At 35.2% G+C, this 17,526-nt stretch overlaps 1 protein-coding gene across 1 annotated transcript in view; it reads left to right on the top strand.

Moving 5' to 3' along the window:
- LOC120525146 (protein INCA1-like) overlaps window positions 1–17,526 on the top strand; it is a 75,948-nt gene that overhangs the window by 34,797 nt on the left and 23,625 nt on the right. The window contains exons 4-5 of the mRNA XM_039747210.1: window positions 6,588–6,630; window positions 12,710–12,939. Of these exons, the coding sequence (XP_039603144.1) occupies window positions 6,588–6,630; window positions 12,710–12,939 (273 nt within the window). The remainder of the gene's footprint in view (window positions 1–6,587; window positions 6,631–12,709; window positions 12,940–17,526) is intronic.

Genomic DNA, 17,526 nt, shown 5'->3' with positions numbered 1-17,526 from the left:
GTATGATTTCTAACATTCATGTACCATCTGGCTTTCTTAATGATTCTGAGAGATTTATGGTGGAATGTTTAAAGTTAATTCAGAATTAATTTTAGATTTCCCAACATTCCAAATCATATTAAAAATTGAGATGTCATTGGATATTCAGAATAGTTTCAAGGTTAAAAAGGATGTTATGTTTTTGTTTATACAGAACTCTAATTCCATATAAGTTAGTCTAGGATTTTCTATAATGTTTTATATGTGGCTGAAGGTGATTTATCTCGATACCCTATCCATTTATCTGTAGTTGTTGTGATATTTCTATATTAATATCAATATTGTTTCACTCAAATAATTCTTGTGGCAATATTTAACTGTTTATACTCAAGTTTTATGCTTGAATATACTTAGTAATGATAACTGATTCATACGAGTAAGGTATTCTAAATGTTTGTTGAGTGTACCATTTCTCATCAGTAAAAAATAGTGGGAAAACAGGCAGCTTTGTTTACCCCGAGACTCAACTGGAAAGGCTTTGATGGGATTGCCTTTATATTGAACATTGTATTAAAAGTTGGATAGGTCTTTAATGATATTGATGATTTTAGAGGTTGTGCCATAATGATATGATCTCTTCTGTAGGCTCTGTCGCAAAAATATAAGAACCTTTTCACTGTCAAGTGATATTTTCAACTATCATTTAATTAATGGCTCCTTGAGTTTGAACATCTACCTTCTTTTGGAGAACATAGTCTGTTTTTGCCATGATGGTTTATCCATAACTTCTTGTACTGTATTAATAAGAAAAATACTTTAATGACTCATCAATAACTGCAGTATTTAATTAAAGGAGGTGGTTGAGTGGAGTTAGTTAGATACTGTAACAGCTACAGTTTAGAATGCAAGAACAAATTAAATTTAAGAAATGAGAAGACAAGAGACGAGGAGTGGAATTTAAAGAATTCTGCTGGTTCTACTTTATCAATGCCTTTGAGGAATTTAAAACTGAAATTAGGTCCCCATATAGTGTTTTCTGCTTGGGACTAAACATGTCCAGAAATTCACTTGGAAGCTCTCCTCAACACAGCTTAATGCACACAATACTCCAGATACAGTCTTATTAGTGCATTATAAAGTCTGAGCATAGTGTCTCTTGATTTATATTCAATGGTTTTTATGATATAACTTGACATTTTATATGCATTTTTAATAACTTTTTCACACTGCTTAGATACTGAAAATGTTTCAACATCATCCCCTAAATCTTTTTAAGAGGTTGCTTCCTTTACGACAATGTCTCCCATCTTGTGTTTATAATTGCCATTCCTTTTGCCCACATATAGCACTTTACACTTTTCTGTGTTAAACTGATCAAGTGTTTGCCCAGATCTGAAGATTTTCCAAGTCTTCTTAAATTGTTTTTCTGCCTCCACAGTGTTTCCCAGTTTTAGTATATCTGCAAATGATTAAGTAATTTCTAAAAAAGCCACCTCTTCAAATGTATCAGTGCATGCTAATTCAGTCAAGAAAATATTGATACCGAATCAAATTAAAACATTGTTAATTGGAATTGAATCAAATCATAACATAAGTGCCGATACCCTGCCTACAGGTTCTAGTTTCAGAATTATACTTTGGAGTTGTACTGAAACAAAGGCTTTTTGTAAGTCTAGGTAATTTTGTCATATGCGTTGCCTTTGTCCGTTATTGTGGTTGCCTGTTCAAAAAAGATTTGTTTGGCAAGATCTCCCTCTTATAAACCCATGCTGGGTATTTTTAGTATATTATTTTACACTAGCTGATTACCCAGGGGCTTCGCTCACTGAGTGCAAGGGAAAAAATAAAATGTAGTATATAAATTATTAAACAGTAAAACATTAACATGTAAGAAGTAAAGATACAGTACATTGGGCAGTACTGGAGTGCTTTCAGGTAAAGTACATTTTAAAGGCGATATAACACAACAGGTAAGTAGCACTAACAGCAGCTTAAATGTATTTGGATTATCTCTCAGTAGCAGATCCCTTGTGAAAGGCGCTACACGACCGCTGTGGTATAGAAATGACATTTTCTATGCAATCCTGCAAATTTCTGCCTGACAACCTTGTACTACGTGCCTGTGATTTAAGAGAAAAATTATTCTGAGAAATGTGGACGCTGCCGTTCCATGCTTAACGGGCAGAAGGTCCAAACAATTCCCAAGTCCAAAACTTAACATGAAGAGGTCGGTACATCTTCTTAGATGTAAACCCTCCATCTTCTTAAAAGAATTCATCACAAAAGCAACCCTGAATGTTGCGGGATTTTAGTGACCTGAACTCACCTTAATGGATAAGTAGTCGTGCAGCGCAATTTACAAAGAGAGTTTTGCTTCGCTAGTGCTGATCACACTCATTTGCAAAGATTTCCACTCTCCCAGGACGGGGGTACTCGAAGTGTCACAAACAGTGCGAGAAGAGAGGACGCTGCCCGAAACTGCGAAGCTCTCAACCTGGCGGAGCAGCCCGACATTCCACGCCTCAGAGCGTCCACTTTGTTCTCATGACCTCTTGGCCGCTGAAGGCAGTGTCGCCTTCACATTGTTTACAGCTTGGCGCAGTTAAAAAGTAGAAAGAACCAAAGCTGTTTTCCTCATTTCTTCTACTATCAAGTACTGCCAATTAAAAAAAAGTTATAATGTGGCAGTTTCCGTTACAGTCATGTGGACGAATAAATAAAACTTCTCTGTCAGAATGCGCCTGGCGGCAGGCGACTCAGTACTGGAGTCCAGAGAGGAGGGTTGGGAGAGGGCGACGCAGGGTGCACTTCTATGGGATAGAGCGGCGTGTTTGTGTTTACTTCTTTTCAATATCAGTAAAATAACTCTCACACAAATAATAACAATTCACAAATGCGATATAAAAATGCCGTCCACAAACAAAGTGATTAGTTCCTGTATTACTGTTTTCTAATTTGGTGTATTATTACTTTTTAAATTTATTTCTTATTATAGCTTCCATTCTACAGTATTCGTATTTACACTCAACAGTATTCGTATTTATAAGTAGATCATTTGAAGAAACATGGCAGGATTTCTAGGACTTTCTTCATAGAGTATCTTCCTATAGTGCTTATTCCAGTGTTATCACGGTTAGGGTTCTCACTGTTATTCAAAAGGCCAACATCTCTGTTCCAGGCTGGCTTTTCCAGTACTTAAATTTTGCCTGTTAGTTCTTTTTCATTTATGTACTGTTTGACTGTTTAACTGTAGACTCAGTCATTTGGTGTATGCTTGACACAGTACTTGTTTTGTTTTGATTCATATTTTCTGTATTTCATTTTTTTTTATTTCTACACAGTTGCTTCACTTAAATGGTGTTCACTGATTAAATTACTCCTTCAGATCCAGAATTTTCTGTTGACCCATACATATTCATTGATTTCAGTCTGTTTCTAAAAGTAATTGCTTTTATGTTGTTGCATTATTCTTTAATATTGGGACAGTTTATTCCTGTTGTTTTTGGAGGTTGAAAAATAGGTTGTACTTAGTAGTATAATAATAATGTTTTTAAATGGCTATGTCGCTAAGATGAATAATATTAAGCAGTCATTGTAATGAGGAAATGAGAGATTTAATCAGTTTATGGGAAATTTTAGTATTAACTTTTAATTGACCTCTTACATCTGCTTTTCTATAGACCATAAATGTCAAACTCAGGCCCGCAGGCCAAATCTGGCCCGCAGTGTAATTATATTTGGCCTGCCAGAAAATACCAAATACTGTATCTACTAGAGCTGGCCTGCTGGTAGACCGCGCATGCACTGTTAATACTACAAATCCCAGAATGCTCTGCTAGTGCATTTCCGTGTCAATCAGGACCCACAAGCGCCCCCTCCCCCCGCCCCATTGCTATTCATTAGGGACCTCATGCTATCAGTCACATTGGGCCACCCCTCCCACAAATGGCCAAATGAAAAGTGGAAAACAGAAGCTTTCTAGAAAATTGGGAAGCAGAATATCTTTTCACAAATGTAAAGGACAGACCTGCTTGTCTTGTGTGGGGAGCCAACATAGCTGTAACCAAAGGACATAAGAAGACACTATGAAACGAAACACCACAACAAGTACAATGACCTGGACATAGCGCAAAAGCGCCCGAAAGTAGAGGAGATGAAAAGAAGTTTGGTTTCACAACAGACTATATTCACAAAAGCCATATCACAAAGTGAGGCTGCTGTAAAGGCTAGTTTTATTGTAGGAGCAGAGATTGCAAAATCAGTCTCGCCCTTTAATGAGGGAGAGTTTGTCAAAAAGTGAATGATCAAAGTTTGCGATGTCATGCACCCAGATAAAAGTCAAGCATTTTTAAATGTGAGCCTTAGCAGAAACACAGTACCTGATCGTGCATGTGATCTTGCTACAAATCTACATGAACACCTGATGGAAGAAGGAAAAGATTTCATTGCATTCTCCCTTGCTGTGGATGAGAGCGGCGAAAAATCTGTTACTGCCCAGCTCTCAGTCTTCATCCGTAGAGTGGACTCAGATCTGTCCGTTACGAAGGAATTTCGGGATTAAAATCAATGCAGCAAAAGAAATCTTTGAAGAGGTTTCCAAATGTGTAACTCAAGTGAGGCTACCTTGGGATAAACTTGTGGGACTAACGACAAATGGTGCGCTCGCAATGTGCGCTCAAAAGAGTGGATTGGTGGCCAGGATTCGGGAGAAGATGAGGGGGGAGAACTGTGCAGGTGAACTAACTGTTTATCACTGCATCATACATCAGGAATCGTTGTGTGGCAAACCCCTGTAGATGGAACATGTTATGAGCACCATAACATGAGTAGTTAACTTATAAGAGCTAAAGGTTTGAATCGCCACCAGTTCAAGTCTTTTCTGGAGGAGTGTTGTTTGGAATATGCTTTCATGCCGTATCGCGCAGAGGTGAGATGGTTAAGCAGAGGAAAAGTACTGAACAAATGTTTCAAGCAGCGCTCAGAGGTAGAGTTTCTGTCTGAGCTGCCATTTCTCTGTGACATCACAAGCCATCTCGATGTGCTGAACCTGCACCTTCAGGGACGGGGCTGTGTCATCACAGACATGTACACTGCCGTGAGGGCTTTTAAAACAAAATTGTGCCTGTGGGAGACTCAAATGTTGCAAGGAAACCTGGGCCATTTTCCTTGCTGCCAAACCATAAAAATGCAGATCTCTACCGCCGTGTTCCCAAGTGCACAGTTTGCTGAAAAACTCGGCTTACTCAGCGCTGAGTTTACCCCGTGATTTGCCGACTCTGATGCCCAGAAATGTAGGTTTGAACTGCTTAGTAATCCATTTGCAGTTGATGTGGAAAGCGCACCAACTAACCTCCAAATGGAGCTGATTGAACTCCAGTGTAGTGACACACTGAAGTCAAAGTATGACACTGTGAGCACTGCACAGTTTCCACTTTACATCCCTGACATAATGCCCCAGCTCCATACCCAAGGTATCAAGTGTAGCATGATATCACTTGCTGAAGAAAACTGCCCATCCCATTCTAAACATTTATCTTTTTGAGTTTTGGTTAGGGGTGGCTGAAATACAACTTTACTGCAGTCCTATGAAGAATCTGCATCGAGAAGGTTCTTGGGACTCCAGATGCACCAGCAGCGTAAAATACCGATCTGCTGCTCAACAGTGGTTGTTTTGGTAACATTAATTTGACTGACAAACATCACTTAATTAGCCCTTATCTGACTGAATTCATCCGTGTTCTGAATCACTCATAAATCTTCTTTTACTGCATATCTTGACATGATGTCCACTTTACTCACTAGCATTGAAGTTTTGCACTGCTTCTTATGTACATTACCACAATGCTTGCTATGCAGTTAATGTTTACATGACTTGGTGCCAGTGAAGGTCAGTTTTCTGCAATTGTGAGGGCTATAGTTTGATTTTACATTTAGGGTGAGAAATTGCAATTGTTGGGTTGAACCCAGTCTTGAATATGGTAATTTAATAAAATAAGGCTGTTTAGAATAAACAAAATATGGTATTCTGGGTATGTTGGCCATGCAACAGTAAAATAGTAGTTGCACTTACATTCTACATATATATCAGAAGTAATCAAAGTTGTTATGTGTAAGTCAAAGTCTAAAATTAACTATTTTCATGCCAAAAACTTGCATTTTTATGCATGAGTTGCTATATTTATAGGTGCAGTTAAGTCATACCTATGGCTGCTTGTTGTAAGCACTTAATAGGCCTGATCATTTTTATTATTTGGACTAAATATTTAAAACAGGATAACAACAACTTAAGACTAATTATATATAGACAAAAATAATTAAACAAATTGACTTGTATTCTAAATGCTACAATAACTCAATGGATTCTGTATACTGTATATTAAAATGAAAATACATATTTCTAAGAGCTTCAAAAAACATATGAAGGCAGGAAGTAATCATTAAGTTAAACATTAATTTGAATGAAAATGAATTATTGTATTGCAAAATATTGCTTTGTAGCATTAAGCTGCAAAGTGCAGTTGATTAACAGAACATATTGCACACAGAAACAGGTTCTTGAATCTCCAATGTCAGTTACAAAGTGCATATTATAATTTTGTCTATTGCAGTTGCAACTGGAAAGAAGACTACAGAGATGCAACTTCAGCTATGGTAAGAAGAAGTCAAAAATAAAGTCTGACAGAATTATGTGATCATAACTAGAGGCTTTCTGGTGCATTAACAGATTATTTGAGCAGGCATATTCTCCAGTTTCTCATAGTCCCTGTGAAACAGTCCCTTTATTTTAAAAGTTTTGGATCTCTTTTGTTTGTTGACATGGACTTACACAATCTACAGGTAGCTAACCTGATAAACAAACTAACTACATAAATTGCCTAACAGACATAGAATTTATTTAGATATAATGGCATTGACATTCTTCTGTAAGTGAATTATCTGATCTGAACCTGTCAGGAGAATGCAAGCCACACCATAGCAGAGGTTTTCACTGTGGATATATATATATATATATATATATATATATATATATATATATATATATATATATATATATATATATATATACAGTGGTGTGAAAAACTATTTGCCCCATTCCTGATTTCTTATTCTTTTGCATGTTTGTCACACAAAATGTTTCTGATCATCAAACACATTTAACCATTAGTCAAATATAACACAAGTAAACACAAAGTGCAGTTTTTAAATGATGGTTTTTATTCACATTGGCCCTAAATGAAAAAGTTCACCGGGTTAGACAATGGATGGATGGATATAATATAATAAATATATATATGTATATCAAACAGAATAGAATGAAGTTTTGCCATAAAAAAAGTTTTTAAGTTAAAAAACTTAAAAAAGTTTTTAAGTTAAAGAGAATTAATGTTGATTCTGGTGACAAGCTCCACTGTATTCAGATGCAGGTCAAAGACCGAACCCCAACATCTGGCATGGTGGAATCTATGTTGTATACACTACGCTGTGGAAGGGGTGGGACTTCTGAGGATAAGGCAGTCGTCTTGTCTATAGGTCTTCAGTTCTGTGGGCAAAAAGGGAAAAGAAAGCTATAGGCAGCTCGACCATACATTTTGGAGTTGAATTACTTACCTTGCATGAGCCCAGAAGATGCCCCCTAAGCATGTCTATATATTATAATGAATATGGATAGCGGTTGCCATAATCTGTGAGGACCAGAATATATTTATGTCTGCTGTTATGAATACTTTCTGAATCCACTGTGCATACAGTATTTTTGTCTTTACTTTGAACAAGGGGTAGTATTGCACATCATATATCTTAAATATATCTGAAATAAACATTTCCACAGGTAAGAAACAATCTACTGCAGATAATCAAAACATTTAGGAGATATTATAAACCACTAAAAGATTTTGTCTTTACTTTGAACAAGGATTATTGCACATCATATATCTTAAATATATTTGAAATAAACACATTTCCACATGTGTAAATTAAACAAACTATAGCAGATAATCAAAACATTTAGGGGTTATTATAAAAAACTGTAGTCCTCAGAATTTGAAAATAACATTGCCCTAATTAGTATAATTTTTTTCAACAGTTGAATATACCACAACAGTGAATTGCATATACTATGCTAGCAAGTTGAATTAAATGATTAATTAGGTATTTTTCAAGTCAAAGTTATTTTTTCACAATCATGTTCCTTTATATGGCAAGGGAAATTGTGTTCTAAAGTGAAGCATTTTTAATATTGTTCTAAAAAATACAGTGTCTATGTTTGCATTTTAAAATGGGCTGCAAATGGAGTAAAGCTAACCTTTCATCATTAGAGCCGTTATTTCTTGCAGGTTGTTAATTCTGCAGTTCTAATTTGGAGTGTTTCCAGTAGTTAGTGTTGATTTTTTTTCAACTACAGGTGTCTTGTCATGTGTAGATAGTACAATGAAGCAAGCCAATAAAAGGCACACTCTAAAAACAGCATTCATAGAATGTCTGTCTGTGTCTGTTTATCTATCTATCTATCCCAGTACCCACACACACATAATTATATGCAATATACAAGTACACATTCTGTGTCTGATCCTACTGGTGTAAGTTTGAATTTACTATACTGTTTGTCAGAAGGGAGGAAAGAGAAATGTGACTGTGTGGGATGGCCAATGTCTTTAATAAGCTTGTGCATGTTGTAGATGTCTTGATAAGAAGGCTACTTGGTGTCGTTAATGAGCGGTGCTGCCTGTGACCTTATTATTTTGAGTTGAGCAGGTGCCATATACCAGGATGTTATGCCACCAGTAAGGGAGGACTGTACTGCGCACTTGTACAAGTTAGAAAAGAAGGAGAGATTTAAGCTTCAGTAGATGTCAGAACAAGTAAAGGTGTTGAAATATATTGTATTATCATAGGGTGGATACATTTAACCTCCCTGCTGAAGAGGAAAGTGAATCTAGATAATGCATGTACCTTTCTTGTTTGCTGTCTTTCAGCTTTTGTATATTGGGTTTTTGATGATAAGTATCTTAGACTTCTCTCTGGTATTTTGACTTTTTTCTTATCTTTGATCTGGTCTCTGCTTTGCTGTGCATTTTGGCATCTCTCTTAGTGACAGAAAAATATAAAACACATGTCCAATAAAAATTTCATACTAGGGCATTAAAATGTTAAATTCACTATGACTTTGATACTTGTATCTTTACAGGTGGCTTGTGTTCTTCTGTATCCCAGTATAAAACCCCCTACCTGTTTCAGTTACATTAGTTCTTTCTCCTGATTTCACAGTACATATTTATATGAGCAAGAATAATCAGTGAAACACTGTAACAGATTAAAGGTGATTGAAAAATGGAGACAGAGACTTTAAAGACAAACTGAGGAAAATCTGTACCTTGTCTGATTATCTGTCTAAATGTTTGAAAAAAACTTTGCATTGTGCTCTTTTATATTGTTGGTTAATTTGTAAGTAAATAAATGTAAATCTTGAAACAGCAAATTAGATTTTAGACAAGTGGTGAGATAATCTCAAATTACTATTATTACCATAAGTGGATTGATGGTAACTTTTTTCATTTTTTTTCACCTCCTGCATATGCACGTTTTCAAAATATATTAGTAGACATTGTCACAGTAATTAGCTTGACACCTGTGTCTGCTTTGTACTGTTTACATGGAAACTCCACCCATGACAGTCGCCTTTGAAAAGACAAACAGAGCATATACATACCTGAGGAAAAAAGTGCCAAGAATCGGAGATAAAATGTATCATAAAGGTGTCCTGGCCGGGTAAGGATCCAGCCTGTGTCATCTGTGACTATACAAGGTCTATCACAAAAAAAAAATAAGACTGTTCCTTTAACTCTTTTTATTTAACAAATTAAGAAAACTAATAACAATCCCCTCCAAAACAGTTATCTTCTTAGGTGCATGCTGTACGATGCTGCCAGCATTCAAAGCAATTCCGTAGATCATTTTCTGAAAGGCTGTTGAGGATTTCCATCATTGTTGCTTTCACAGCTTGTTCCAGTAAAAAATGGATTCCTTTGAGCACAGACTTTTGCCACTCAAAAACATGTGCACATGCACTCTTCACTGTAAGCCTCAGTCAGTAATTGAAATGTTTCTGTTTCTTCAACTTCACAAAAAACGTGTTAAATCGCTGTTCATGTTGCACTCTTGTACATCTGTCTACTCATACTGAGGGGTCATTCCATGTCAAATCAATAGATTTTCCAGAAATCTCACTCACTTTGGTGTCACAAAATTCTGAAAAAAATACCAGGTCAGTAAAATTATTTTGATGTAAGATCAATACTTTCCAAGTTACAGTCAATTTTGTTAGGGGAGAGGGGCATCAAATTTGACATGACTTTATTTTTTCATCAGTTTCACAAGACCATATCTCAAGAATTAAACAATCTTGCAGGCTCAAATTTTACATGCTGGTACCTTTATAGGTATAGTATGTAACAAAATCAAAATGTTTTGTCCAGATGATACCACTTGGTAAGAGCAGACCTTCAAAAATGAAAAAAAAATATTTTGTGTCTTTGGCTTTGCCATATTTAGCATTTCAGAAAGCATACTTCTAAATGATACATCCTGCTAATTTTTTTTCCATTTTTTTGATACCTACACAGAGTTTTTTTTCAGAAGGCAATAAACAAATAAGAAACTACATCAGGGTTTGACCAGCAGACCTCTCAAATGTAAAAAAATAATTTTGGGTTTGTAATTTTCAGAGCAGCTTAATGCATTGTGGGAATGTCCAAAAATTTTTTAAATTATTTTTCTTGAATCCTACATGGTCAATTCTTTCTCAGAATATGTGAATCTTATCATTTTTATTTTCTATTATAAACATGGGTTAAATTCACTATTTGTCAGTAATGATAACCATCAAGTTCTTCATCACTAACCTGGGTGTGGAATTAATGGAAAAAATTAAATCACCAAAGGCACATTAAGTATAACACATGAACAGCTGCTTGATTTGTCATTAAATACAACACTATTTATAATGAAATGTCAACATCTTGGTATTGCAACAGCAGGAATGTGACCCATTTCATTTCTGTTTCAGTCGAAGTGCAGAGTGTAGGTCATTTTTGATCAAGATGGTATTGCCTCCCACTGACCGTTGTAGGTGCACTAAGCAGTTCAATGACACACTGTAATGGCTCCCAACAAATATTATCTCTAGGTGGCCGAAGGAATGACTGTGCAGGATAGTTTGGATGCATGAAACATATCATGATGTCTGATTTAGCCTCACTCTTGCCATGAATCACACCAATCCAAAATTTTTCATCATACATGTACCCATTATAGCCTCCAATAGGACACTGGTCTAATGTGAGGGATGCATCTGATCCATCAGGAATGTGATCTTGAGGGGAGAGGATCTCAGCTGCTGCTTCAGTGGTGAATATCAATTGATTGTTTTCACCAGGCACTCAGCTGACTTTGAGTTTGCCATCTTCTGTAGGGCTGTAACAGAGATTTTCTCAAGTAACCAGGTACTCATTTGACTGTGGAGAACTGCATTTTCTGTTCAGCAACATGATTGAAAACTCAATGACTACCATTATTGACACATGTTGCATTCAGCCTGTTTTTAGGATGGAAAATGAACATGAAAGATTTGTAAAAGAAAAGTAAGGTTTTTGTTTTGGGATATATAAAAATAATTTTTAAAATTATTTGCTCATTCCCACATGCTGTTAGAGTGCTCTGAAAATGAAATCCAAAATGTTAATTTTTGATTTTGTTTAAAAGTGTTAATTTTTCCAGAATTTTTTGAGTCTGAAGTGCGTTGGCCATTGGTTGATTTCACATGGAATGACCCCTAAGTATATTCTGAATGCACTCAGAGGCTCCAAACTTGTAGTAGACTAGTAGACTTCCCTAGAATTATTGTGCTTACTTTTTCTTTTTCTCATTTCTCTTTTTTTGGATTAGGACTGTAAATATGAATTGTACCAATGTGCTGCACCAAATTTACATTTTTGAACAAGTATTACACAGTATCCAATTTTAAATTTAGTTTAAAAAATACTTGCTGGTTTTTTCTTTTCTGTTTCTTACTCTTGTAATCTCTTTCTCGTCCTGGAGTCCTCACAGCATTCTCCTATTTAGAGGTGCTTTATTCCTAGTATTTTCATGAAATAACATGAGAGCCATTTCGTTTCCTTCCTACTTTATCTGGAATTGTTTAGATTGGACATATCTGCAGTCAAATGCACATTTCTGTTATCAAGAAGGAATTGGCATGGTGTACGTTTTGTATGGAATATTCCTAAGGTTCAGTTTTTTCTTTTGGGGATTTTAAGTTTTGTATGAGTGACACTTGTATATCTGTGTATTGTTATTGCTTTAAAAAGTACTGTAAAGGAGCTATAAAACAGCATGAATCTTTTTGATAGGTTGTTGATAGTGCATTGGAACTTCAAAATGTAGGCTATTATCATGGGTTATTTGGGGTTACTAACATAAACAGAGATCTGGGCAGGTGTATAAATTACCAGTTATGTCCTGCTGAATCTACAGTCCTTTTCAAAAATATTGTTATATAAATAAAAATATTACTATTGTATGTGGTGAGAGACATAAAGATAGCAGAATTTCTTAACACAAGTAAAATATTAAATTCAAGTATTTTTTTCAGCCTTCACATGATGAATGTGGCATTATTGCTATTGCATTGGACATTTTCTGTAGAAGACTGTAACTGACCTATGCTCTTTTTCAGATGAGCAGTGCTGAAGTACATAGACCCCACCTTCTTCGACATTTACTGGAGATGGAGACATTTGTTCCATCAGCAAAAGGAGAAACACACAGGGAGAAACTTCCTTCCCCTGCAGAACTCTATGGGAAGAAGCGTACCTCAGGACAGAGGGCAGTTCACCAGAAACAAAGGCTGGAATCTGTCCTTTGTCATATAGAAGAACTTAAAAGAAGACAGCTCAGGATTGATATGTATGTTGCTTAATATTTTTATATTAACAGAATTTTTGAATGTGAGATCAAGTAAATTGGCTTACTATAGTCATTTCCGTCTTCAGAATTACCAGACTCTTATTATTGTGTTTTCCTTTGGATAGATGGATTGTTCAGTTGGACAAGTACTTTTACAAACAGCAGACATTTAAACTGTTTTTCTTTATGTGCAGAACAGGGTTTCATAACACAGAATTTGTTTGTTTATATTTCATCACAATTATTAGTATAAAACTAACCTCACTTTCAAAACCAAACAAAGTTTCAAAACCAGAATCTTTCCCTAACCTGTTTCTTTAATTTTCAAATTTCTAAAGTCTCTTGCAAGGCTCTTTTCTTTATTTAATTTTAAGTTTGGGTACTGTGAGATGTATGCTGCAGTCTCTTACAGCATAACTGCCTTAATGTCATGGGTCACATGATCTGTGTCAATTGCCAGGCAACCACATAGAACCGTAGCAACCAGAAGCACTAAAATTGTGATGCTTAACGCAGCAAACATATAAAGTGATGACAAAGTAACAATAAAAAAATATACATCTCTCTGTTATACTAAAAATAATCCTGTGACAAGACAAGACTTTTTAGAAGATTTTATCAAGTCCCACGAGTTGAGACCTTGGCCATTAGATTTTTTTTAAGTCACGCCCTCCTCTCAATCATTTTCAACCACACACACGGTAATCTAACGTCTCATTTGTGGGAATGCTTTTGACAGACCCATTTTCTGCTCTATTAGCTCTTATAAATTTTAACATTTTCCTCACTTTAAGTTCCCAATTAAAGAAGACGTATTATGTCCAAATCCTATTGAAGAATTTCATCACGAAGGGTTATCAACCGAAAAAATGAGTACATGGGCAATCGTAGCAGTGAGAAACTATGAAGTCAAACGAATTAACGGCAAAAATGTTGATGGGTTACACAGCAAATTGGTTAAATGCATATCAAAAGACTATGCTGAAACAGTTGGTGGTGATCGTGTGGAAGATGAAAGCATCAACTTACAATATTCTGAAGAATAACTACAACCGTTAACACCATCTGGTCTTCCACCGCAGGAATTACTGTAGAAATTAATGTAGTACATCTTCCACAGATAACATTACACAGCAAAGGCGATATTAATATGACATTTGTATTAAAATGTTAACAGCTTCCCGTTAGAATAGCTTTTGCAAAGACAATTAGCAAATCTCAGAGCCAAATATTCGAAAAAGTAATTTTATTTAATAGAGAGAAAGAACTGAAATTCAGTCGTGGGCAGTTATATGTTGCATTGTCACGATGAAAGTCCAAACACAGAATCAAAATTCAATGCGATATTGATGAAAATTTAATTAAAAAAATTTTTACTGAAATTTTACAGTAAAAGTTTAAGTTTAAAATATATTTGCGTGTTAATTTCAAAGCCAAACCTAATGAAATTGTATTATCAACGAATAACTCGTAACACAACATGAAGCATAATTTACTTTCAAATTATTACATTTTACTCTTTTTTAATATTGTTAATTACTCACTGTAATGTAAAATAGTTCTATTATGCATATGTAACAATTCCCATAAAAATAAAAATCTGTTTAAATTGTAAAACAGAATCCCCTTACACAAGCAACAGAACCGCAAAGAGGCTAGCACATAGTGCAGGCATGGGGGATGGTGAGCGAAGCGATCAGGGGGCAAAGAAACATAAACAAACAGAATAAAAAAATACTTTTAATTACATGGTCCTGATAGTTGTGTTATGTCAAATATGCTGACACAACTTTGATTTTGTGAGTGAAGTTCAGTTTTCCAGTAGGTGTTATTCAAACATTTTAAGCTTCAGCATTTATTGATGGCATCCTCCCTGACTGGTTCCTTATTAAAAATGTATATGCACACTGTTTTTCAGGTGTTACTTTGTGTGTGATTTCTGTGTAGGACATTCAAAGAACTAATCACCTTGTATAGAAGATGCCTGCTGAAAAAAACTGCAACAACATTTATTTCTATAGCACATTTTCATACAAAAGGTGTAGCTCAAAGTGCACCAAAGTATCTTTTTGCATATATATTTATTCACTGTGTTTTGGAAATTTACAATTTTTTATTAATTACACTGCTTTCTACAGCTTAATGTAGAGTGTATCTTGTCAGTGGCTAGTTTATGTTTATTAAATGAAATTCTAGTTAAAAAGTGGTGTCCCCATGATAGCTTTATGTTGTCTCGGGGTATACATTTCAAAATAAATCGATAAAGAATGGAGATTATGCCTATGTCATCCTTGTTGCTAGTTCAATCCTAGTAATTGATGGAAAATTAGGCAGGTTTATTTTAGCAATGTGTATAACTTACAGTACATATAGTAAAAATATTAACTTGGAAACTGTGATATAAGATATAATTTTTCAAATGATGCAAGCATATTGTCCTATATACAGAATTTTTTGAAGATTTGGATATCAAATTATTTCTGTGAATTAAATAACGAAAGCTAACTTAGTGTAATGACAGCAGTGGTGTACTTAAATATGAATGCAAATACATTTGCTTAGATGGAGAGAGAAAAAGGTATGGGTCTTCCAAACTGCATAGCCAGACAATGCAAAAGATATACAAAAGCTATTTTTTACTGTCCATCTCTGTATACTACTCAAGACTAGTAGAGAAACCAGAGATAATCCTTGTGTACTGTTTAGAACAGCTGCTAATTTTACAAATGAGAAATCTGAATTGCAATGAAAAATTCTTACAAATATTAACAGCTAAAGGTTTATTAACTTCTTTAATGATTAAAAACTGATAGCATAATTCTTATAATTCTTAGTCGTCTTGCACAGTTTTTAGTATCAGACCCAGTCTTTCCTCAAGCACAGCACCTTATTAGTTTTAATTTTATTTCAGAACAACAAATCATAACTTGATTGCTGTTCTATCCAAACCCATTCTCCACATATTAACAGATTATTATTGACTGCACTACCACCTAATCAAAGCACTGTGATGTCTCTACATTGAAGGATTAAAGGTCAGAAGTCCACGTGACCGTCATCATCAAGTTCTTCCATGAGAACCCTTAATACAATGAGGACTGATCATTTATGTTAGGTAGAATGCCTAGAGGGGGCTGGGCGGTCTCATGGCCTGGAACCCCTGCAAATTTTATTTTTTCTCTAGCTGTCTGGAGTTTTTTTTTTTTTGTTTTTTCTGTCATCCCTGGCCATCGGACCTTACTTTTATCCTATGTTAATTAGTGTTCTCTTATTTTAATTCTTACTTTGTCTTTTTTTCTCTTCATCATGTAAAGCACTTTGAGCTACATTATTTGCATTAAAATGTGCTATATAAATAAATGTTGTTGATGTTGGTCTTGTAGTTGTTAGTACATTAAACATTTTAGTTGTCAGACTATTCCTGAAAAAATCATAAAGATTCAAATGTACTCTTTCTTTTTGTAGTACTTAAAAAACTAGTTGCCAGAGTCTCATTGCTACTTACATCAGAGATTTCAGTCTGGCTTTCACACCAATCACAGTACAGAAATTATCTGATAAGGAAAACACTATGGTTATTATGTTTTTAGATTTAAGCACAGTCTTTGACACCATTGGCCATTCTTTTTTGCTACACAGGCTTAAAAGTTATGTTGGGCCCTTGGGTGTTCTACTGCATGATTTAGCTTATAAGCATCAAATTGATTTCAGTATGTACGAAAATATGATGACAGTAGTCATTAACTTTATTCTGATTTTAGATATGATACCCCTTGTAAAGTATATTTGTAATATATGAAGAAAAGACAATGAGATAGAGTGTAGCTATTGGCTGTTTATTCAAGAGCTAACAGTATACAAGACATCACTGATCATATCACTGTGCGTCAAGTATCAATAGCTGAACTGGCATGTACAATAACCATTTTAAATATATATATATATATACATATATACTGTATATACATTTTTAATGGTGTGTTCACTTTGCATTATACTGTCAAACACTCTAAGAACAACACAACATATTAAATTGTAATTATACAAATAAACCTTAATTAGACTATGTGAGGGCTTGCTGCACATATATGTGCTGGGTAATGTATTTTTTCATACAGAACCTTGTCTTGGTTCACTGCAGCCAGGTTAGGTTTTGTGAAAGGTAACAAGATCACTTATAAGAGCTCTGTACATCTGCCATGGGACAGATGTGATATGCAAGATACCATTTCTGCACTTTTGCATTTCTGACTGTCTGGTATCCTTTAGCCAGACTTTTAGGGCCATTGTCACTCACTAGTTGTTGTGGGACTCCAATTTTTCATGTAAATGCCTCAGTACTTTAGTGGTGTAAGAAGTGGTGGTGGAGTTTCATGAATATCTTTAGCAATTAGAAACATGCATCAACTACCACCAGCAGTGTTTTTCCCACAAATGGTACTACAAAGTCAACATTAAACTGTTGCCAGGGTGATGCAGGCCAGTCCCCTGGGTGAAGTGTGGTACATTCTGACTGATTCTTAACTGTGAGGCAGCCAATGCATTACAACACAACCTACTCTACCTATTGTTCCATATTAAGCCACC

Source organism: Polypterus senegalus, chromosome 3 (genome assembly GCF_016835505.1).
Source record: "Polypterus senegalus isolate Bchr_013 chromosome 3, ASM1683550v1, whole genome shotgun sequence".
Taxonomy (NCBI): Eukaryota; Metazoa; Chordata; class Cladistia; order Polypteriformes; family Polypteridae; genus Polypterus; species Polypterus senegalus.
Note: the sequence above shows the minus strand (reverse complement) of the source record. Positions and strands in the feature narration are given on the sequence as shown.